Source organism: Oncorhynchus mykiss, chromosome 11 (assembly GCF_057628025.1).
Source record: "Oncorhynchus mykiss isolate SJ-2025 chromosome 11, ASM5762802v1, whole genome shotgun sequence".
NCBI classification, from domain to species: Eukaryota; Metazoa; Chordata; class Actinopteri; order Salmoniformes; family Salmonidae; genus Oncorhynchus; species Oncorhynchus mykiss.
In genome coordinates, this window is record NC_143032.1 from 63535833 (window position 1) to 63559360 (window position 23528).

The window sequence follows — 23528 nt, forward strand, 5'->3', positions numbered from 1 at the left end:
CTGCTGTAGAGCTCATCACTCCCCCTAACTGGGAGGGGGCCAGAGACAATTACTCGATGCCGACATCTTTCTAGCTCATTTACACGCTGAAGCTATGTTGCGCTTGGTGACCTCTGACGGTTTCATCCTAACATCGTTGGTGCCGACGTGGATAACGATATCCCTATACTCTCTACACTTTTAGCCAGTTTTAGCTTTAGCCAGCACCATCTTCAGATTAGCCTTAATGTCGGTAGCCCTAAACATCAGCACCACAGGTAACTTCCATAATGCTGTGAACAATCTAAGAGACAAGGTAAGAAGGGCCTTCTACACTATCAAAAGGAACACAACATTTGAGATCCCAATTAGGATCTGGCTAAAAAATCCTTGAATCAGAACCAATTTCCCTTTATAGTTGTGAGGTCTGCGGTCTGCTCACCAACCAAGAATTCACAAAATGGTACAAACACCAAATTGAGACTCTGCATGCAGAATCCTGCAAAAACATCAGTGTGCAATGTAAAACCCCAAATAATGCATGCAGAATAAAATTTGACCGATACCCTTTTATTATCAAAATCCAGAAAAGAGCCATTCAATTCTACAGCCGCCGGGAAGCGATTCCCAAACCATCCTTAACAAAGCCATCACCAACAGAGAGATCCAACCAAATCATGAGAAAAAATAAAGATAATTACTTGACACATTGGAAAGAAATAACAAAAAAAATGAGCAAACTAGAATGCTCTTTGGCCCTAAACAGAGAGTACACAGTGGCAGAATACCTGACCACCGGGTCTGACCCAAAATTAAAGAAAGACATAGTGAACATAGCATTCCTATTGAGAAAAGCCTCCAAAAGCAGACCTGGCTCTCAAGAGAAGACATGCTATGTGCACACTGCCCACAAAATGTGGTGGAAACTGAGCTGCACTTCCTGACCACCTTCCAAATGTATGACCATATTAGAGACACATATTTCCCTCAGATTACACAGACCCACAAAGAATTCAAAAACAAATCCAATATTGATAAACTCCCATATCTATTGGGTGAAAATATATTACATTTTGTACTTTAACTATTTGCACATCATTACAACACTGTATACAGACAAAATATGACGTTTGAAATGTCTAAGTGTAATGTTTACTGTTAATTTGTTATTATCTATTTCACCTGCTTTGGAAATGTAAACATATGTTTCCCATGCCAATAAAGCCTATTAAATAAATAAATAAAGAGAGAGAGCATAGAGAGAGAGAGAGAGAATAGAGAGAGAGAGAGAGAGAGAGAATGGAGAGAGAGAGAGAGAGAGAATAGAGAGAGAGAGAGAATAGAGAGAGAGCGAGAGAGAGACTCTATTTCTTCTGCACAGATTCTGTCAGACCTGGGCCCTGACAGTAAATCTCAGTAAGACCAAAATAATGGTGTTCCAAAAAGGTCCAGTTGCCAGGACCACAAATACAAATTCCATCTAGACACTGTTCCCTAGCGCACACAAAAAACGATACATACCTTGGCCTAAACATCAGCGCCACAGGTAACTTCCACAAAGTTGTGAACGATCTGAGAGACAAGGAAAAAGAAGGGCATCAAAGGGAACATACATTTCAACATACCAATTAGGATCTGGCTAAAAATACTTGAATCAGTCATAGAGCCCATTGCCCTTTATGGTTGTGAGGTCTGGGGTCCGCTCACCAACCAAGACTTCACAAAATGGGACAAACACCAAATTGAGACACTGCATGCAGAATTCTGCAAAAAATATCATCCGTGTACAACGTAGAACACCAAATAATGCATGCAGAGCAGACTTACGCCGATACCCACTAATTATCAAAATCCAGAAAAGAGCCTTTAAATTCTACAACCACCTAAAAGGAAGCGATTCCCAAACCTTCCATAATAAAGCCATCAACTACAGAGAGATGAACCTGGAGAAGAGTACATTAAGCAAGCTGATCCTAGGGCTCTGTTCACAAACACAAACACACCCTACAGAGCCCCAGGACAGCAGCACAATTAGACCCAACCAAATCATGAGAAAACAAAAAGATAATTACTTGACACATTGGAAAGAATTAACAAAAAAACAGAGCAAACTAGAATGCTATTTGGCCCTAAACAGAGAGTACACAGTGGCAGAATACCTGACCACTGTGACTGACCCAAACTTAAGGAAAGCTTTGACTATGTACAGACTCAGTGAGCATAGCCTTGCTATTGAGAAAGGCCACCGTAGGCAGACATGGCTCTCAAGAGAAAGGTTATGTGCTCACTGCCCACAAAATGAGGTGGAAACTGAGCTGCACTTCCTAACCTCCTGCCCAATGTATGACCATATTAGAGCGACATATTTCCCTCAGATTACACAGACCCACAAAGAATTCGAAAACAAATCCAATTTTGATAAACTCCCATATCTACTGGGTGAAATTCCAGTGTGCCATCACAGCAGCAAGATTTGTGACCTGTTGCCACAAGAAAAGTGCAACCAGTGAAGAACAAACACCATTGTAAATACAACCCATATTTATGCTTATTTATTTTCCCTTGTGTACTTTAACCATTTGTACATTGTTACAACACTGTATATATATATATATATAATAAATAATAAAAATTAACAGTTAACAGAAGTTTCAAAACAATAAAGACATTACAAATGCCTTTTGTAATGTCTTTATTGTTTTGAAACTTCTGTTCGTGTAATGTTTACTGTTAATTTTTATTGTTTATTTCACTTTTGCATATTATCTACCTCACTTGCTTTGGCAATGTTAACACATGTTTCCCATGCCAATAAAGCCCCTTGAATTGAATTGAATTGACACTCCATTTATAGTAGTTCAACTGTGCCCCCTACTGGTTTTGTAAGTTGGGTCTGCAATGGGTAGGGACTATGGAAATTGCCTGTTAACTGGTTTACCTGAATTGACATTGTCTGATTTAGTTGTAGTACATTGAGTAAATTGCATGATTTTCATCTATTCAAGGAAAAGGAAATTCAGCATTATGAATAGTAATTTCAGAAGTTATTCAACAGTATCTGCTTGGATAGTGGTTTCTGACAGGTCTCAAATTAATACAAACCAACTGAACGTACAATCAGTACATTCTTTATCCCAGTCAATTTTTACAGTAACATTCCTGGCTAGATTTTGACGGTAGTTAGCCTACCAGTGTTAAGTTTGAAAGACGTCACGACTACTGTTACCTGGATCTCTGATTGGTTCAGAGACTCTATCCGGGTACTGAGCTGGAACGAGCTAAAGGTACCAATATGGCGGAGGTAAGAGGGAAAACAGGGGAGAAGCATCAGATTTTAAATCGATGTTTAAAAAATGTGTGTTGCCAACTTTCTATTTAAATGTAATCGATTACATAGATTAAGTTGTTTTTGTTCAATATTTGTGGTTTTGTGTCAAAATTGCTGCAACTATCCCTCTAAAATATGTTTGAATGTATACACCGATCCTTCACGACAAGGCCTGTTCGCTCTCAGCTGCTTTGCTAAGGTCTACCGGGCAGACTCAAACGCCAATTTGATGTGGGAAGAAAAATAAATAGACTTGATTTACAATTAATTGCGATTGTGTTTTTCGGTTCTTGTGTAAAAACAAAAACATCGCCTATAACTGGTGAATTGTTTACAGTTTTAGGTTACCGTGTACGAGGCTAAACAATAATTGTATTTTTTATTGTCAATAAGGTTAGCTTTAAGGCTAATTTCAGAGCATTGGCAGTACACAAAACTGGATATAGGGGCCTTAATGTTATTTTGTGTGCCACATCCAAATGGTATCATATTGCTACTTAATATTACAATTCTACAACATTAAATAAACCGCTGTGCGTTCGGTATGTGTTTTCAGGTTGCGGAAAAATGCAGCTCTTTTTATTTATTTATCCTGGTGGATATTATATATTATCGACAATGTCTGCTGTAAAAATCAATGTTTGTTTGAACGAAAATTTTCGAAAGTGTAACAGTAATATTCACAGATTCAAAATTGCTTAATTGGTGCTATTATATTTTTGTTCTTCCAAACAGGCTTCCTTCGGGAGTTCGAGCCCAGGTAATGTCGGAATACATTTTTTAATGGAACTTGAATGTGAAATTATGAATATGACATGCCCATTTTATATTCAGTTAATGTTTTGATACCATGCAGCTAAATACATTTATAAAATCTTTATTAAGGAAGTAATTCTTGTAAATTATTTAATTGTGCTGTGGGTGCGCCAATGGTATTGACAAGCAGTGGCAGTGCCAGTTTTGTCAAGAGTATCTTAATTTATTTGTGGTTGTCCTTGTAACGGTGCCTTTAAACTGCATTCTAAAATAGTTTTCGCCCACAGTTGGCTCTTTGTCGTCGGAAGATCATGACTTCGATCCGTCAGCCGAGATGCTAGTTCATGAATATGACGATGAGAGGACTTTGGAGGAGGAAGAGTCATTTGAGGGCGAGAAAAACTTCAACTCAGAGATAGCCGATCTAGAGAAGGTTGGTTGGCTATAGCTACAGATTGTAACACCAGATAATGTGATTTAACCCAACTTTTTTTTACCATTATACTGGTATGACAGGTGTGACTATACAAAACATCAGCAGAGATGAACTAACCTTGTATTAGCGATTGGTGGAAACAGGAGTCTCGTAAAATGGATGCATCCAGTTGCACGGGGTCCGTTTGATTTGAGAAAATGCTCTGATATTAAAATAATGTTGTTCATTAAGTAATCCAACAATGTGTACGTCGCCACCTTGTCTATTTCAAGTCTTCTCTCATTAATTGAGACAGGTGTGTCCACCCCCAAAGTGCTGCATGACAGACATCTCTGTCTCTATCAATGTGAGAAGACTTGAAATAGAAAAGATGGTGACATACACATTGTTGGATTACTTCATGGACCAAAATATTTTAGTTATTTTAATAGAGCATTTTCTGAATTCAAACAGACCCACTGCAAACTCCTTTTTCCACGAATCGAGGGCGAAGATGGTATCGCCAATACCAGGTTAGTTGGAAAAATCTCTGACAATGTTTTTTTAATATCCACACCTGTAATTACCAGTATAATGGTACACATCTTTTTCCCATGAAATCACATTTTCTGGTTTTACAATCTGTAGCTAGGTTGGCTAATAATATAAATGAATATACTGTTTCCTTTCTTCTAGACAGAAATTGTAGTTGTCATTTTTATTGGAATATTTTTAAATTCTGTCTATGCTTGAATTACCACTTCCCTACTTCAATGAATAAAATGTTATAGGCTGGGGGGGAAGCATAATGAATACATGACTATGTTCTGTGTTATTATGGAAACAGACACTGTGTCATGGAACTTTTTGTCTAACCATTCTTCACATAGCAGACATGAAATATCATGATTTTGATTGTAGAAACATGGTCTAATAGGATTTCTATTTGTTGTAACAGGAGGGGAACATGCCCTTGGAGGAACTGCTGGCCATCTACCGCTATGAGGCGTCTGTCAGTACGGCTGCAGGATCCAGCATGGACAGCTCTTCTGGGGAGCTGACGGATGAACTGCCAGACATGACTTTGGACAAGGTGAGCAAAATTCTGATTTGGTAAAGGGAATATTAATATATATTAAATATATTTAGAAAATGTCACCGTGTACTGTATAGACAAATTTGTGGATATTGAAAGAGGTTTTCAGTCAAATGTATTTGTTATATCATCAGTAGGCCATCTATCCCAACTATTATTACGTTATGTGTCTTACTTTTGTATTACCTCCAAGGTGTGGTTACGACAGACAAACTTGGAATTTTTAGGGTCAATTGATCCTTGGCGGGTTCCCTTCTAACGTTACAAATGGTGATTGTGTTCTTCCACAGGAGGAGATTGCTAAAGACCTGCTATCAGGAGACTATGAGGAGGAGACCCAGTCCTCCGCTGATGACCTTACTCCTTCAGTCACTTCCCACGAGGCCACTGACTTCTTCCCCAGAACACTCAGATGTAAGGCAATTCACTTCAATTGCAACTTTATTAGGACACCTCAGGGGTAAATAAGACATTGTCAGAGCTCAAGAGAGACCAATTACAAAACGCAGATTCATATAGTGCTTTATGGTGTGAAAGTTATGAGTAACTGCAATATTTTATTTATTAAAGCTGCAATATAACTTTTTGGGCGACCCAACCAAATTCACAGAAATCTTATGTATTTATTTATTTAATATCCAAAACATACAATATACTTTCAGTGAAGCCGCTCAACAACTACATCATACCAGTCATCCAACAGAGTCCCATTCAGAGCGACACACAGAAGCATCCAGGGTCAATGCCTGAATGGGCACATTGACTGATCTCCCACCAGGCCAAAAATCGTGAACCCAACCCCTCCAAGATGCCCCCACCCCCCCACAGTTCCCCAATAGCTGCCCCTCAACCATTCGAAACCCCTCCCAAGAAGAAAAATTTAAAAAATACAATTAATTCCATTCCCCCAAGAACCCACCCCCCCCAAAATGCACCAACAACCAAGAGAATGAACTAATGAGAAAAAAGAAAGACAGAAGAAAACAGCAAACAACAATGCAAAAAAAGTATTAAATAAAAACATACATTTCAAACAAAGGACATCGAGGACAACTAAAATCATAACAGCAATGCCAAATGTATATGTTTGTGTGCATGTCTGGCACTATTACGTGTATGTGTGTGTTCTTGTATGCGTTTATTTGAATGAGAGTGCGTATATGCATGTGTACAAACACCTGCATGGCATCAGCATCAGGCAAACCGGCATTAGTTGTAAAAACACTGTGTTATTCAAACAATTTTTATTACGTTTATTTTTTAAATGTTGCTTATTTTTGTTATGTCATTCTCATTGAATGCAAGTATAAGAAACGGTAGATATGTTCTATGTGAGCTATTTCTATGCTTCCTGTTATGTTTTGCGTCTTTTACTTTTGGTTTTGTACACCAGCTTCAAACAGCTGAAAATTCAATATTTTTGCTTATGTAAAATATATTTCACAGTGGTTTAGATAGTACAATGATTATCTACACTATACTTGCTTGTTTTGTCACACAAATTGAAATTAGGCAAACCATTAGAATTTCAGCAACCAGAAAATGTCAACGCGATTTCTGCGTAGTGCATCTACTGTGAAGTGCAGGTGTCATTATTAACAAAAGCACAGTAACTTATTTATCTTGTGCTTTGTCAGCATTTATCCCCTCCCAAACATTCATACTATATTTTAATATGATCTTATCTTGTCATGTGATGAGTTGATAAGCACAGGACACCATTCGGATAGCAAGAATTTTAATGGGGAGTGCCCTTTCTGTCTTTGCATTGTCAGCTAACACTATCTACGACGGTGATAAGGAGTCGGAATGTGAGGAGGATGGGCCAAGCCCCGAGGACTCCAGAAAGGTAAGAATCCTGTCCTTTCAAAGGTGACTTTATTTGAAGGGGATACAAGATTAGGTTTCCCATAAGCACTAATTGGAGGTCAGTTATTTTACTTTCCAATGGTTACAGTTATTTAGTGACCTTATTTAGTGACCTTTGGTTAACTGAACCTAGACCTGCATTTGGAACATGGTGCTGCATGTTCTGTTTTGAGCGGTAAGTCTGTTTTGTATTTCACAGGAAATAATGGTGGGATCGCAGCACCAAGCAGAGGTCCCCACTCACCTCTGTCACTATGGTGTTGATGAGAAGGGTGAGTGGAGGCTTTCTTACGAGGTTAACCCATAAACATATTGTCAAAGTTGCATTTGACAGTCAGATATTTAGTGTTTCCAAGTGTAATATTGCATAGTGTCTAACATTGTGATTGTCATCTGCCATTTTCGTACAGTATACGAAGATGATGACCAGTTGCTATGGACCCCGGACGTGTTGTCAGAGAGTAAGGTCAGGGACTTCCTGTGTGAGGAGTTGTCATGGGCAACTGACGAGAGGACAAGAAGTGACACGGCAGGAGCTCATGTGAGAGACAATGAGCAGGTCAGTCATCACTTTAAGACTCACTGGATGTCATAACATTAGATATGCTCCTGCTGCCATCAGAGTTCACCTATTCCTCTGTCGTCTCCCTGTAGGCTCTGTATGAGCTTGTGAAATGCAACTACAATACCCACAAAGCATTGGAGCGATATTGCAGTAATGTGAAATCCTCAAAGGGTAAGTTACCATTTTGAATGAAAAGTAGACTCATAAATGTCACTCTATTGTGAGGGAAAATGACTCCTTGTGATTTTTACAGAGGAATCCCCACCGTGGTCTGAAGATGAATGCAGAAACTTTGAACATGCACTACAGATATACGATAAGAACTTTCACCTCATACAGAAACACAAGGTGGGACTCTCTCTGTTACTGATTAAAGGGTGGAGAAATTATCATAATGTTGAAAGCTTCTGTAAGGATATGGACACTTTTTATTTAGCCTTTCTTTAAAAAGCCTTTGACACTAACTTCCTGTGTTGTAGAACTTTTCTCTTTATCATGTATTTCTGCCCTTCATCAGGTGAAGACACGGACGGTAGCTGAATGTGTGGCCTTTTACTACATGTGGAAGAAGTCAGAGCGCTTTGATTTCTTCGTCCAGCAGAACCGCTTTGGCAAAAAGAAGTATAGCAGCTATCCTGGCGTAACGTAAGTGATCGTTCATTCTGCTCAACAGTAGTAACTGAGGTCTGAATTCATTGCCAAATGTATGTAGACAGAGTTCTCTCTGAATATGATGAAAGCCTGTGTTTGCAGATTTTATTTTATTGTGCTTGCAACTACATGAAAGGGGTGGCTCATGGTTATTAAAGGAGAATGTGTCTATGGCTGAGTGTGTGTTAACCTTGTGTGTCTTCCCTCTGCCTGCAGGGACCTGATGGACCGGCTAGTGGACGAGGCGGAGGGCCTGGCAGTAGACAGCTCCTCCTCTGTTTGCTCAGGTGGAGGAGGAGGAGGCGGGGTGAGGATGGAGCCCACCACAGAGCAGCAGCTCAGCCTACTCAACTCCATCACTGCCAGCGACCTCACAGGTTAGTCAACAGGGTCTCAGATGTTCCACACTGCATGTAGCACAAACTGACCCCATTATCCTTGACAGGGTAACTATATTTTTCACAAGCCTAGCTTCAGATCTGGTATTCAGTATGAATCTGCAGTACACATATTATACACAACAATACAACTTTATACAATCTACGTCCTAAATCTAATCTATCTAAGTCCTAAAAGTCCTAAAAACAATACATATGAAATCCACAGATAACCAAGTAGTTTATATACGTGTCCCCCTCCCTCAGCCCTGAGTAACAGCGTGGCCACAGTGTGCAGCCCAGCGGAGGTGAGCTGCCTGGACTCGTACAGTTTCCCCCCTCTGGAGAGCCTCCACCGGGGGTCCCTGGCCCATGACGAGCCCCTGGGCTTTCCATCCAACGGAGGGGACCCCAACTGTCTCAACATGCTGGATGCTGGCTTCTACCACTCGGATCTGGGCCAGCTGGGTGGGGTGTGCGGGGCCAAGGAATGTGAGCGGCCCTCTAAGAGGCTCAAGTTGGCACTGCCTGACTCCTTCATCAACGATGCTTCTGTGGGAAACCTCGGAGTGGACTTTGAGGGGCGGCGGAAAATGACACACCACCGTATCACTGGCACCAAGATGGCAGTGTCCGTCACAGACTTTGGGAGTTTGGCGGGGAGCCCAACAGACTTATGGGAGCACACACACGGCATCACGCACAGCACAGCACGGCGCTCCAGTCAGTGTGACCTCCCGCCGCCCCGCCCCCAGAGTTCCACCTTTAAAACCACCCTCCCATGTGTACATAAGACTCACTCACTGGAGAATTAGATTTGTATTTAATAATGATATATATGAATATACATTTATTTCATTTGTGAAATATGACATCAGTGATGTCTTTATCGTATAGAACTAAAAATCTTGATTTCTCAAGAGTTTATATAGCCATTTATTTTCTCTGGTCCTGAGGTGTTTAATGTCCGTGTTTGTGTACAGTGGGGTCCGGCCCAAGGCTGCGGATAGACAGTTGTTTGTCCCCCCCCCCCCCCCCCCCACCCCCTCCCCAAGTTATCCTGTCACTCATATTCAGCTGCCAAAACATCTTTGTTCTGGTTTCATATGTAGTTTGTTCATTGTTAAAGTGGTACTTTTGATTGAATATCAGTGTTTACAGGTAATTATAGTATCCAGGCTTGGGCAAATGTTATTTTGTCTGAGATGAGCCTGGGGTTTGTATTTAATGCAACAGCACTCATTGTTGTCGAGGCGTTGTAGGTTATAACTCGTTATAACCTCCCTCTCTGCCTTAGTTTTTTTCTCCTGTGGAAGCTTATTTTGTACTCAACCTGCTTTTATCAGATCTTAACAGTCCAAAGTGGCCAAACCGGAGGAGAATGTTCTAGAAATGTAACAGTATATTATATGATCATTTCTCATTGTTAATTCTTGTGAGTCATGACAGGTCAAGACATTTTTAAATTTAGAGACTATACGGCTGAATCTAACACCCCAATAAGCAGAGCAGCTTTGTCTGTCCATCAGATTGTCTGAAACGTTTCCTTAAAAATCGCTCGTATTGCCCCAGAAATTAGTCTATATCATGAAAATATTATACTTTATGAAGGAAAATGTTTTTTGGATTGGTATAAGTGTTGCTTTGAGATGTCATGTGTTCAGTTACAGTAATGTATATAGTTTCTACCCTATACTCTTGGCACAATACAAATCTATTTGGCCCAGGCAAGTTGTGCTGTTTGCATGTTTATCATGGAGTTCGTTGAGCTTGACCACTCGGCAAAAAAAAAGAAGAGCAAAACAAATGATTCTAAATTGTATTGCTCTATATTGAAACTAAAACAGCCTGCGTAAGATTGTTAGAAGTATTATTTCCTTATTTAAAGCCACTTTCATGTAACTTCCACAGTACGGACTGGAGGATGCCTTTTATTATCCGGTCTATAAAGTAATGTCCAGTTGCAGTCTAACAGCCTACTTCTATTTCTCTAGACTGAACTAATTGTGAATTGTTGATTGTCGTGGAGTCATCACTGTGTTAATGAGTGCAGTAATAGTGTTTACTTAATTTAACTATGCATTGTGAGTTGGATAATTAGTTCGTTTGGGGGGTATTTAATTCTGAATGTCAGACACAGAAGTCCATAGATTTTTACATAAAGATGTACCATCCCAATAATTCACCATCCTGAGTGTGTCCTGTCGGGTTTCTTGCATATGAGCATTGGTTTTACCTAGGTAGGTGTTATCTAGTCACTATTTCTATGGCAAACATTGGAGTCGGCTGTTTGTTCACCTTGCATTGTTTCCCCAAATGTGGACAGTTTCATGTAAATAATTAGCTAATAGCCTTGAAAATGTCTTCATCGACTTAAACTTGTCTTAAACTTGTGAATCTGTGTTGATACAAAGACTTTAAATGGTATTCCTTGTAAAAGGGCAATGTGTAGATATGTACAGACATTACATGTTCTTACGTTTTACTGATGGACTTTGTTTGGATACTTTGGGGGGACAATGCATGCTAGCTGTGTGACAGTTCTTGAAAATGTACCACAAAAAGGCTTTACCTAAGACTTATTAATATATTATTCAATGTCGCATTTTGTGTTCTGAAGTCTGCAATCATATGTACAAATCCCATTTTGTTTCTCTCTTATTTTATTTTCACATTGCTGTCTTTGTCTTGGTGATAAAGGGATTGCTTCTGTAGTCCCTATCTTGAGAGATGGGTCTAGTCCAGAATCAAGCCCTTGTCCCTATCCCTTAGGTACTTGCATAGATCTGGTATGGTTGGATAAATATAACCAAAAATGGTATACCATTGCTTATACCCATCAAATACTTACAGATACATCAAGTGCCTAGGGAGATGTACCAAATGATTGTTGCTCACCATCATACAAAGTGCAGATGCAGTGGGTGTGTCCAGGTGCTCTCTAGCTTTAGAAGTGCAGGGATATATTTTTCACCCAATGGTTTGTACAAAGACTCGGAAATACTGTCTGAATGTAAAGGCCGTTGACTAGTAGATTAATATTTTGATTTTACAACCCTGTGCTGAAATCTTGTGATTTCATTGAGACTTGTGTGTAAGAAAGCACTAAACTAATTCCTTTTATATTTTGTATTGTGTTTTGAAGATAGGGGGGAGTGACTATAGCAGATATATATATATATAAAAATCTAGTTCTGTGAATAAAACCTGCAAAACGTGTATCCAGAAATAGACAATCAACACATTTACAATCAAATGTTAAGAAAATCGTTATTGTTTATAAGAATTGTACATAGACACTGAATAGTTTTTTTTCTTTTGGTTTTAAGCATTTTGTATTTTCTGTTCTTTAATACATGGTGTACGGATCCAGAAAAAAGATCTGGAAAATGTCTCAAGACTCCTGCTTTGACTTGTGTGACAGCACAATTGTGATTTTTGTGGTGTTCCCTAAAATGTCTCCAACTTCTTCACTGACATCACTATGGTGGGTCTATACTTTATAGTTGTCCCCCACAATCGGGTCTGGGACTGTGGATCTCCGTCTGTTCATACGTTAGTCACATGGGATATCTCAGACAGCAAAGGCGTGATTTTGAAGAAACATCGGTGAATGATCTGTCATTCCATAGAGATCCAGCATTTACAAAATTACACTGATTGGCCAGATGGTAGTGCTATAAAAGACTGGAAATACCAACTTTGAAAGGTCACACCCCTCACATTGTTTGACCTAAAACATGAAAGTTGGTACATATATCCCTCTCCTCACAAGGAACACATTTGCCTTAGGTCTGCCATGATGGACTTTCTGCCATTTAGAATTTTGTCAAATAAACCCTGCTCTTCTGGTACCGAATGACCGATCTGCATGAAACTGTGGCATCTATGGACAAAGGTCTCCAGAATCAATGCAATATTTTCCAGACTAGTACCAATAAACATTCACGTGGGTGTGGTCAAGAACATAAATACATAAATCAGTTAAGGATATTTGCATTGTAACAGTTTGGTAAGTGTTTAAAACACTTTCAAGACATCGACCACACAGTGGCACTATAACAGACATGTTTATATCTTTTGATCTGTTTGACTTGTGTACTGAAATTTGGCACACATGCTCAGGGAAATGAGTCTAGCTAAGCCACGTGATATCGCAGACATTTTGATGAAAGTTGAGTGAATGATGCTCTTGCCATAAAGAGACGTCTTTTACAAATTACACTGATTGGCCCAAGGATGACATGTTTACTGTGTGTTCCCGAAGAAAACTACATTATAGGGGTTTTTGGCATAATGTATCTCGGGTTCTGTAGTAGTCACATCGTGTCTGGCATTGTTAATCAATGTGTACTTTTCTAACAGTACTAAGAATGTGTTAGTGGTACTTAAAGTTTTGAAATCAAAATGTACTTTGAGCACAGTATACAATATTATGTCTAGTTTAGTAGGTTAAAACAACGATGCAAAATCTGAATACAAAATCATTCTATTCTGTGGCTGTATGAAATAGCAAACATAACGCGAATAAGGCTACCTGCCGCCCCGGTTAGAGCGTTGGACTAGTAACCGAAAGGTTGCAAGATCGAATCCCCGAGTTGACAAGGTAAAAATCTGTCGTTCTGCCCCTGAACAAGGCAGTTAACCCATAGTTAATAGGCCGTCATTAAAAATAAGAATTTGTTCTTAACTGATTTGCCTAGTTAAACAAAGGTAATAATAATTCTGGGATGACATTACTTCATCTTTGTAATTTACCTCCATGATAAAATGGTAACAACCATTACTGTAGTTAGATGTGTTGAAAAAGATTCCACGATATGGCCTTTTATTTGATTAACAACTCATTACACAAAGTATCTTACAAAACAGTATACCAACTAATGCAGACAAACTTTATACACAGGGGTATAAACATTTATTTTTTTTAAATACAAAAGGCTTTACAGGGATTTAGGGTTTGTTTTGCTTTACCATTTTTCAGATTATGCAACATTTAAATAAAATGTAAATTCAATACATTTTGTCCACAATCCGGATTTGGGCGGGTGCTCGGCTCGTTCTCGATGCAGTGTGCTGTTGAAATCTACGACCACTAGGAGAAATGCGGTGAAAAGAGTGTCCATGTTACAACCGAACTTTCTGGTTCCATTGAAGGGGATCGATTAAAGTTCCCAGGGCCCGTGTAGGCGTGTTTCGGTTGGAAATCGATTGCATTCGATTTGGAACCGGGCTGCCTCCCGGGCATGAGCCAGGTGCCCCTTTCAAAAGCCACAACCCTTTCAGAGCAAGGGGAACAACTACTTCAAGGTCTCAGAGCGAGTGACGTCACCGATCGAAACATTATTAGTGTGCACCCCGCTAACTAGCTAGTCATTTCACACCGGTTACACACAGATTACCGTTCGATTTGAGAATTGCCCTCCTCCCCGTTTTTGCCCGTTGATGTGAGATGTGATTTTTGCCCGTTGATGTGCCCCGCGGCTGAGCATAATCGAATCCGCCCATTGTAACAACGTTGGATACAATGCGAACGCTGCAGTTTCATTGGTTTATCATTACAGAAAGGCGTGGTTAAATCTTCTTGATTATGAAAGGTCAAATTGTGGTTGAAACCTATGACATTGCAGTAGATTTTGGCATATGAAAAGGTGAGAAATTGGCTATCTAACGTTAAGAATGGCCGGCGCACGCGCCCTCGGCTTCAAGGGATGTCTGAAGATTGGAGGCTCTCAAATAAGAAATCTGCTTAATGCAAAAGATTTCTTCCTTTTCGATTGCGATGGCGTGATATGGCACGGAGAAGAGGCAATAACTGGTGCCCCTAAGGTGGTGAGTTCTTTGATCAAACACGGCAAAAACGTGTTTTTCGTTACAAACAATTGCACTAGGCCACGTAAGAATTACGTGAACAAGTTCTACCGTCTGGGCTTTACTGGTGTTATGCAAGAGCAGATATTCAGCTCCTCGTATTGTTCGGCGCTTTACCTGAGAGATGTCGCTAAGGTGCAAGGTAAGGTGTTTGTCATCGGCGGAGAGGGAGTGCGTAATGAACTGTTACAGGCTGGCATTTCTTTCGTTGGTGACGAAGACGCGCCTGACGGCACTATATTTAACTGCGCATTGGCCTCGGATGTCAAAGCGGTCCTCGTTGGACATGATGACAAGTTTACCTTCCTTAAATTGGCCAAAGCCTCCTGCTATTTGCGGGATCCAGAGTGTCTGTTTTTGGCCACTGATGTGGACCCCTGGCACCCGCTGCAAGATGGAAGGATATTGCCAGGTATGGTACCGATGCTGTGCACTAACTAACCTAGCTAGTAAACTAACCGACTGGTGTGCGTGTGGAAGAGAGGAGCAGAGCTAGATAAAAAAATAATAACATGTACTCTATTTCCAACCCCCATCTCTCTCTGTCAGGTTCTGGGTGTCTGACAGCAGCGCTGGAAGTGGCCACAGGTCGGAAGGCTATGGTGATAGGCAAGCCCAGCCCCTTCATGTTTGAGTGCATCTCCAGCCAGTTCAGAGTTGACCCAGCCCAGTGCCTGATGGTGGGTGACCGCCTGGAGACAGACATGCTGTTTGGGGCCAACTGTGGCCTGGATACCATGCTTACACTCACAGGGATCTCTCAGATGAAGACAGCCCAGGAGTACAGAGACAGTGATCACTCCACAAATCAGAGCTTTGTACCAGACTATGTAGTGGATACCATTGCTGACTTCTTACCTGCATTTGAGGACTGACTTTGTGTTTCAGATGGTGGTGTTGTCCGTTCACCAGTTTTGAGTGACTCTGCTGTTATAACTGTCTTATAACAACTGACTGTTCAAAATATTACTAAATTTAAGAAAAACAGTTGTAGGATCAGGAGTGAAATGTTACTTCTTTATTCCAGTATTGGTTGTAAGAACTACTCATCCCAGGTAATGCCGTTTGTTAACATTAAAGGTTTTAGCAATCAGGTCTCAATAATGTTGAAATTTTTGGCAGTGCGTGTAGGCCTGCTGTAAATATTCCAATGCATTTTTGATGTGTATAGTGATGTAAACGTGATGTGGTCTGTTTCAGGTATCCCTTATTGGTTTTAGAAGAACATGTGAAGATCCATATTTCTGAATGGCCTGTGACCGTTGCAGACTTACCACATTGATGAGGCAATCAATGCACAAATAGTATTGGAGAAATACTGAAAACGTTTGAAAAAAAGCTTTGAGATAATGACTGTCTTTTCAATGTATTATGATCTTGTAATTTAATACAACTGGTGCCAGTACTGTCAGTTGAACTATCCCTGTTGTGAACTCCTTTGCTGGAAGACTGAAATGTGAGATTTGACATTCATTAGACTTTCCCTTGGGTGTGGTGTTTGACATGTATTGTCAGATCCAATAAATGTATATTTTATGATATCTGAACGCTCCTGTCTCAGTCACTCTAAATACTCAACACCAGACATAAAACCAAGTTAGATGTTAATGGTCTAATATGTATAAGAGTGTGTGTTAAGGTCCATTGTTTACCCACTGTGGCACAAATGCCATCTTAAATATAAAATCACAGGCAAGTTCACAGTAATCATTTTAATCATTCTTGTCCAATATCAAACAAAATCCATTCACTTCCATTATGTATCCTACTTGCTTTGTACCCGAACAAACTTGCACCAGATTAATCCATGTTAATCTGGGCCATGAGAAATGAGCCCTTCATTTTCTTCAGTTTTGTGGCGTAATTCAGTCTTGTCATAAATATGCAACTTTCGACAACAATGTAGTGTAGGGATGGGATAAAGGGCTGGTCAATGGTACACAGATGTACTGTTGATGCCAACATTAACCTTCAAGGATTGAATTAAGTGAAGGTGTAAAATAGTGAGCACTGAATGAGGTGGGTGCTGAACAAATAATATAATTGGAAGATTTACTGTAATGGCTTTTCTAAAATAAAACAATTAAAATGTACCCATTGAAATTAAGGTAGAATCAAGCAAAAAATATCTACAGTCACATCTTTAAAAATAAACTTTATATGTACAATTTCAACATGAATAAAATCTTTATTCTGCATGACGTTTAATGAGGTGTTGCAGCAGGTCCTCTTGTTGAAGAACAAAATTAGGCAAAGAAATTGATTTCCACAGATAAGGACCGTGGTTGCATTCACTGAGTCACTCAACTTTACTCTGGTCCACCACGCTGAAAAATAAACCAGAAGAGTGGTTAGTGAGATCTTAACTGTATTACAACACTAAGGTAACAGTTAATGCACTTTGTGTACCCGGGATGCCTTCTGTAACACTACGGGCTGAATTCAAAGCACATATCATACCCATGAGTGTAGCCGTATGTTACCACCTGTTACTTTTTAAAATCAACAATACCACACAATTACAGCACTTCTTCAGTGCCACAGATAGGCATTAACCTGAATATAGTCCATCTCTTCTGCTTCCAGTGCTCTCCTGCGGTATCTTTGGGGGAGTTCCTTCACTGTGGCCAAGCTGTCTGGGGTTCCAGGGAGCCAAGTGAGAGGTCCAGGGGGTCTTGATAACGGCAGCGGCACTACAAGTGGAGGTGGACTAGGAGAGCTGACTGCTAATGTTTTAAGAGCCTCTTGGACTGAAACAGAGGAAATGGTTGTTTGTTTTTAAACAATATTCATGTAGCTTTTAAAATCAGTGACTTTGTTTTAAACATCCTTTGTGTTTTATGTTATTTTAATTCATCACTTTTATTGCTTCGATTAGCACATTCATAGCACTGTTTCTATAATGAAATTGGAAAGGACTAAAATAACCTTTTCCTAAATTACAGTCGTTGACATGTTTTTTTAAATGGAAAATCAAGTCAGTGTTTCCCCTTTTATATGAAAATAACCTCATAACAATACCCAGGTTGGCCAACATAATGTCAAACTAACAGAGGACAAATGTTTTTAATGCGGAGAGCTACAAAGTAATATTACAATAGAACATTGTTTGACGCAATTCATACTGCCTATCATGTTCAAGTTAATGCAACTAATCAACATGCAACCAACACATTGATATGCAATAGGCTGGCTACATGTTGACGAACAAAGCATAATTGCATACAGTAGCCGAGTCCCTGAACAGTCAAAGGGTGGAATGTCCTCTTCAATAGGATTAGCACTATGCATGGACGAAAATAAAAAAATAGCTAGTGCAACATCAAACTGACAAGTTGCTACTCACCATTCGGCCTGGGTACCCCCTCTCTGCTGGGAAACTTGATTAGTGGAGCATGAGGTTTCACAGCCTGAAAGGTAGTCAAATGAAACCAGACAAATTAAATCAACCACTTAAATTAAAAGTAGTTGTTATGACACACTTGTCTTTTGCAGCCAGACAGTCCTATATACTGTTTAATGATATGAAGTGAAAACAATGCCATAACATATTGTATTGTAGGCCTACACATGTTTATCATTACTTTGAATAAACTGCATACTGGGAAGCTGCATGGCGATAACTAGCCAGCTAGCTACTGGACAAGATAAATTAGCTAGCTAGAGTAAACACTTTGAAAGCAAGAACTACTGATTAATGAACTTGCTATTTATAGCTTTAGTTCAAAGCCAAACCACATAAATAAATGTTACACTTATGCCAGTTAGAGTGGAGCTAGTTAGTCAGTCAACTTTCATCTATATACTAGCTAACTACATGCTAACATTTTGGAATTTCATGCAGACCAACAAGGGCATTAGCACGGGTAGCTTGCTCGTTAGCTTTGGGGATGCACAGCAATAACATAAATGTCGCTGGTTTCTGACCTTGAAACCGTAACGTCTTACATTAACTAGTCAACTTTTAAATGTACTCACTTGAGTGACAATAGTTGTTGCAGAGCGATAAATGACCCAGTTAGACAAGCGTACCTGTACAACCCGCCCAACAGTCGCCATTTTGCTACTGACTTTGCCCCCCATGACCTCACGGGTCTTCTTCCGGTTGAAAACAATTCGCAGTTCCTAAAAAGTACCAGAGCATTTGTCATGTGAAAATAACCAAGTCCACTGTATGGAAACCATAGATTGAGAACAACGGTATGGATGGGATGTGATGCGAATGTGAGCTGTCAAAAAGCTAACCGGGTCACCGGCGGATAACACCGTCACATTCAGAGTCAAATACAGAATAAAACATCTATGTACGGGCTCCAAACCCTTCAGAATTTCTTACCTTTGTATAGATGCAGTCAGCTGAAAATAGGCTTTATTATTCGAAATAACAGTAAACGTTCAGGTCAGTTTCTCATGCCATTACTGTCAAACGTTACTTTTGCTTGCACCAACTTGATTTCTAAGAATAACACAAGGAAAATCCTCTTAATCGATCAAAATGCTGGTAGCAGACAAATTCCATCAACCACATTGAGCTACGTAGGGTCCATTGAAAATTAACATTGTTTTATATGTCCAAATAATCACTATAGAGTATAAGCAATGACAACTGCGGTTAGCAAAGGAAAATAACCTACCGGTAATTTAATTTTACTCCGCCTAGAAAAAAGCGGGGGGGATACTGAAGAATTACTTGGTCACGTGGTTAGTCTTAATTTCCTGGCGGTATATTCAATATTGCACCAAGAGCCTATCATCGAGTCGAATTTTAAAGGACGTGACGTTTAACCAATGGAAATATTGTTACGGAAATTGTTAAAATGACTTGTCCAATAGGATTAGACTTCTCACTTCAGTTGAGTAGAAATGTTGTATTGGTTTGCAAGTTAACCGCTAAAAGGAATCCATACATTGTTTGTGTATTGAAAACTAAGAAAAGGGTACGTATTATATAAACGTCTGTATTATATATTATATTTCAGTTAGTGTTAATTAATTAGTTGCTTTCAAGTTCTTGCCCGACATTCCTGTAATTTAGCTGGCTAGCTAACTTTAGCTGGGGTTGTCTGCTTGCCTTTATCAAAGTCGTTCACAGATCATCTCTGGTTTCACTGACTTAGATGGAAAAGTAATTGCAGAGTTAAACAATTACAGAAAATCATAGCTAAATGTCCTTTCCTTGAGTTGATTGTTCTTCTCTATGGTTCTCTTGACGTTGGCGGTGAACACACTGACTGACACTATTTAATTTTCCAGGTAATAATTGAACATGGAGTCCTTGGATAGACTGGATAACCTTGCCTCAAGTCTTGAGACCGTGGCATTGAATGGTTTTCAGGCTACTACGGTTGACAATGGACAGAAGGACAGCTCACCTGCAGAGATGCTAAGGTTTCTCCACAATTCTTATCTATAGATCATTCAATCATTCTACAATACTTTCAGATGAATATGTATCATTCAGAATTACCATTTAACCAACCCATCTGTCATAGAGTATGTAATACAGGTAACTGCCAAAATAATAGAAACACTTGAGTAAATGAGGGATACAAAGTATACTGAATCAGGTGCTTCCATCCAGGTGGGGTTTCTTTGGGAAACGTGCCTCAATGAAGGGATGGGATAGCCCCTGTACTTCAGCATGAGGTCGAAAAGGGCAGTTTTCCTGGAAAATTAGCAGTATTTTCAATCTTCTCAATGGAGCAGTGTGGATAAAGGTACAATTTTGAGCACAGTGGCATATCCCATCCCTGCATTGAGGTACTCTTTCCCGACCAATATCTCGTGCCGGCTCCATGGTTTCTTAATGTAACCATGACTGCTTTACGATCTCAATGCAGCTCGGAATGGTTGGTATCTTCTGGCAAGGTGCAATTGAAGCTGTTCTGGCTCGTGGAGGCCCAACGCCCTATTAAGAGACTTTATGTTGGTGTTTCCTTTATTTTGGCAGTTACCTATGAATGTAGCTGACACTGCTTAACAAGACTTGGTATTAAATTCTACATTCATGAGTGTTTCTCCCCTCAGGATGAAAGAACAGATGTCAAATCAATGTTTTGAGATGGCAGTGAAGCTCCAAGCAGGTAAATTACATTACCTTTATTACTGAATTGGGTATGCTGATATACTATGTGACAATAAGACTGTAATTATTTAGCAATTTCAAATGTTCTTTAACAGGAAAAAGCAAAAGATCTTCTTGCAGTGCATCTGATGCTGAGAAAGACTTGTGAGTGTCTTTAGTTTGCAATATCGTCTCATGTAGGCCTATCCATAACTAAAAGGAATATTTTCTCAACTCATATTTTGAAAATGTGGATTTCTTTGTCTCTGGATAATCCACAGGCTGGATTATGCAAATACTTTGGAGGAAGCAAAAATCATTCATTTTAACAAGACATTGGCCTTACACAGGTAACTATCACATTTCTGTATTGATATGTAAAGTAACGGTCTTTCAATCCATTAATTACTAGTGCATTAGTTATGATAATAGTCATTTGTTGCTTGCAAACCCTTTAAGTAGAAGTTTGGAGCATCAGTTCCATTTGGACAGTACCTTTTTTTTTTTTTTTTTTTTTTTACTGATTATACATTGTGTTGTATTTGTTAGGATGCAGGTGTGGCATGCCATCTCTGAGAAGCTGAAACAGAGTGATCCAGAGGCTGTGTAAGTCCAACAGGAGCAGATTGTAACAGCCTGTTTGCGTCCCAAATGGCACCCAATTCCCTATATAGTCCACTACTGTTTACCAGAGCCATATTTACTATATAGGAAATAGGGTGCCAGGAAATAGACCCTGTCTTATTGATAGCAGTTCCTCCTAAACTGGCCTTTGAGAATAAAAATATTATTATCACTACCATTGATATACTTTGGGATTGATTTGAATTTGTTTGCATTGTTTGTAAAAATGTCAATTACACAAACCACCAATAGTTATCAGTTGTTTCCCTACTGACATTGTTATTACACTTTACCTGCCTATACTGTACATAACTAACGTTACCAATTTAAAAACATGTAACTATATATTTTTTAGCACTACTTGATGTAGAGTGGGGCCTGTATATTTTTATTCCAGAGCAATGAGGGGACTGACCAGTTGTAGCCTAGACCTTTGTTCAAAGATAAAGACACTTCAGCAGGTGGGTGCATCTGTTTTCAATATGGTTGGAAGTTTTCAACAATCTGATGGTGTGATTGTTATCCTACTGTTTTATAAATGAGAACAGAATGTGTATTGTTTTCATCAGAAAAACGGTGTAGTCATTGGCTTGGCTCTGCTGTGGTGTCACCAATTGTTGCAGATTTATGGAATGTTCTTTCTGACCTCTTGTTTGCTTTGTCAAAAGGAATCATGTGAGCTGCAGGACCAAATCACAGATGTTAAAAAGCAAAGGCTAGGTATTACATCACCCACACAATTACTGCTTTACCAAGGATGTATAGGAAAGTTCAAATGTATTTTTTGAACCTACTCTTATGAGGGTGTAAGAATTCACTACATTTTAATGAAGATTAACAATCACTTCTTTAGTGAATGTTTTCGTACTTTGCCGTGTAGTTCAGGAGGATAAGTGACATGAATAAAATAAAATCCCTCAAGCATATTTTATTCTTTGACATGTTTTATTTATTTTTCTGCAGATCTAAAGCGTCTCACTCATGAGAAGATGAAGGAGATGGATGAACTGAAGAGGAAGAGGGAGCACCCAGAGGCAGAGAAGTACAGAAATGTCCTGCAGAAAGGCCAGTCTCATCTGGAGAAGTACCAGAAGATGGCCACCATCACACAGAATGTCCTGCGGGTAAATTGCACTCTATATCTTTAAGAATACAGCTCTTTATTCTTAGGGTGTGTCCCAATAATATCTCATTTATTTTGAAGTGTGCACTTGATTACTTCGTCTCACAAATCTGAAAGCTTTGGACTTGTGTGAATGTCCATGATATTTCTTGTACCAATCATTTCCTTCCAAATCAGTAAAGGGATGTGGGGAAGGGGTTTGTAAATGAGAACTTGTTCTCAACTTGCCTACCTGGTTAAATAAAGGAGATTTAATTGGGACAGAGCCTTTGTGCCAAGAGGATGGTAGCATTTTACCTGTTCTGTTAATAATGTCAGAACTCATGATGCTATGTTGTTTTTTTTCTCCAGGGGATCATCATTGCCAGTAAAGTGAACTGGAGAGACGACCCCAAATTGAGAGACATCTCCATGACGCTGGAGGACATTCCCATCTCTGAGGAATGAGCTTTCCGCATGGAAGGGAAACATTTCTGTGACATTGTTTATATGTATAATATGTTCAGTTATCAAGGGAGAGGGGGGAGAGATAACATTAACTGATGTTAAGAGCACTTGGTAAAGTGCATAATACACTGCATCAGAGATGGACATATTTTTGTAATAAACCATTAGTTGTTTTTACAATAAAAAGCATATTTGTATTGACCATGTGTTTTTATGAATAAAACTGCTGTTCACCAGTTTTGAAATGTAGTAAATGTTTTAGTGAAAGGATGGGAAAGAAATTTGATTCATGATGAAACCACAAGTGTATGGCTCTGCCAGTAGATGGCGGTACGCACCAATCGGCAAAGGTTTCTACCATTC

The 23528-nt window shown here is 39.4% G+C and overlaps 4 protein-coding genes across 11 annotated transcripts; 3 read left to right on the top strand and 1 right to left on the bottom strand.

The window, feature by feature from the left end:
- Nucleotides 1-3177: 3177 nt before the first annotated feature.
- mier3b (mesoderm induction early response 1, family member 3 b) lies at nucleotides 3178-12426 on the top strand. Its single transcript, XM_021621743.3, has 13 exons — nucleotides 3178-3280; nucleotides 4043-4067; nucleotides 4351-4496; nucleotides 5437-5571; nucleotides 5865-5988; nucleotides 7350-7423; nucleotides 7643-7715; nucleotides 7854-8002; nucleotides 8098-8179; nucleotides 8262-8356; nucleotides 8526-8653; nucleotides 8876-9036; nucleotides 9304-12426. Exons 1-13 carry the CDS (start codon nucleotides 3272-3274, stop codon nucleotides 9849-9851), a joined length of 1749 nt encoding a protein of 582 aa, XP_021477418.1. The 5' UTR covers nucleotides 3178-3271; the 3' UTR covers nucleotides 9852-12426.
- Nucleotides 12427-13982: 1556 nt separating this feature from the next.
- On the top strand, nucleotides 13983-16448 carry LOC110536163 (chronophin). Of its 2 annotated transcripts, XR_005034709.2 has the most exons (3): nucleotides 13983-15319; nucleotides 15457-15962; nucleotides 16108-16448. XR_005034709.2 is itself a non-coding variant. In XM_021621757.3 (2 exons), exons 1-2 carry the CDS (start codon nucleotides 14716-14718, stop codon nucleotides 15780-15782), a joined length of 930 nt encoding a protein of 309 aa, XP_021477432.1. In that variant the 5' UTR covers nucleotides 13983-14715; the 3' UTR covers nucleotides 15783-16448. The 2 variants fall into 2 exon arrangements, 1 of the variants encoding a protein (XP_021477432.1); XM_021621757.3 differs by having other exon boundaries at nucleotides 15457-16448.
- A 156-nt stretch (nucleotides 16449-16604) lies between these two features.
- kgd4 (alpha-ketoglutarate dehydrogenase subunit 4) lies at nucleotides 16605-19631 on the bottom strand. 7 transcript variants are annotated; one of them, XM_021621761.3, is made up of 6 exons: nucleotides 19542-19628; nucleotides 19244-19274; nucleotides 18940-19032; nucleotides 18254-18317; nucleotides 17464-17657; nucleotides 16605-17234 (listed from the first exon to the last, which is right to left on the bottom strand). In XM_021621761.3, the coding sequence occupies exons 3-6, from the start codon at nucleotides 18988-18990 to the stop codon at nucleotides 17217-17219; spliced, it is 327 nt and encodes a 108-aa protein (XP_021477436.1). In that variant the 5' UTR covers nucleotides 18991-19032; nucleotides 19244-19274; nucleotides 19542-19628; the 3' UTR covers nucleotides 16605-17216. The 7 variants fall into 7 exon arrangements, with proteins under 7 accessions (XP_021477436.1, XP_021477437.1, XP_021477435.1 ...); XM_021621762.3 differs by having other exon boundaries at nucleotides 19244-19363; XM_021621760.3 differs by having other exon boundaries at nucleotides 18886-19032; nucleotides 19244-19363.
- Nucleotides 19632-19718: 87 nt separating this feature from the next.
- Nucleotides 19719-23401, top strand: cenph (centromere protein H). The gene is made up of 10 exons (XM_021621758.3): nucleotides 19719-19844; nucleotides 20161-20295; nucleotides 20935-20990; nucleotides 21088-21136; nucleotides 21253-21321; nucleotides 21521-21577; nucleotides 21993-22056; nucleotides 22264-22315; nucleotides 22559-22719; nucleotides 23070-23401. Exons 2-10 carry the CDS (start codon nucleotides 20174-20176, stop codon nucleotides 23163-23165), a joined length of 726 nt encoding a protein of 241 aa, XP_021477433.1. The 5' UTR covers nucleotides 19719-19844; nucleotides 20161-20173; the 3' UTR covers nucleotides 23166-23401.
- Nucleotides 23402-23528: the final 127 nt, after the last annotated feature.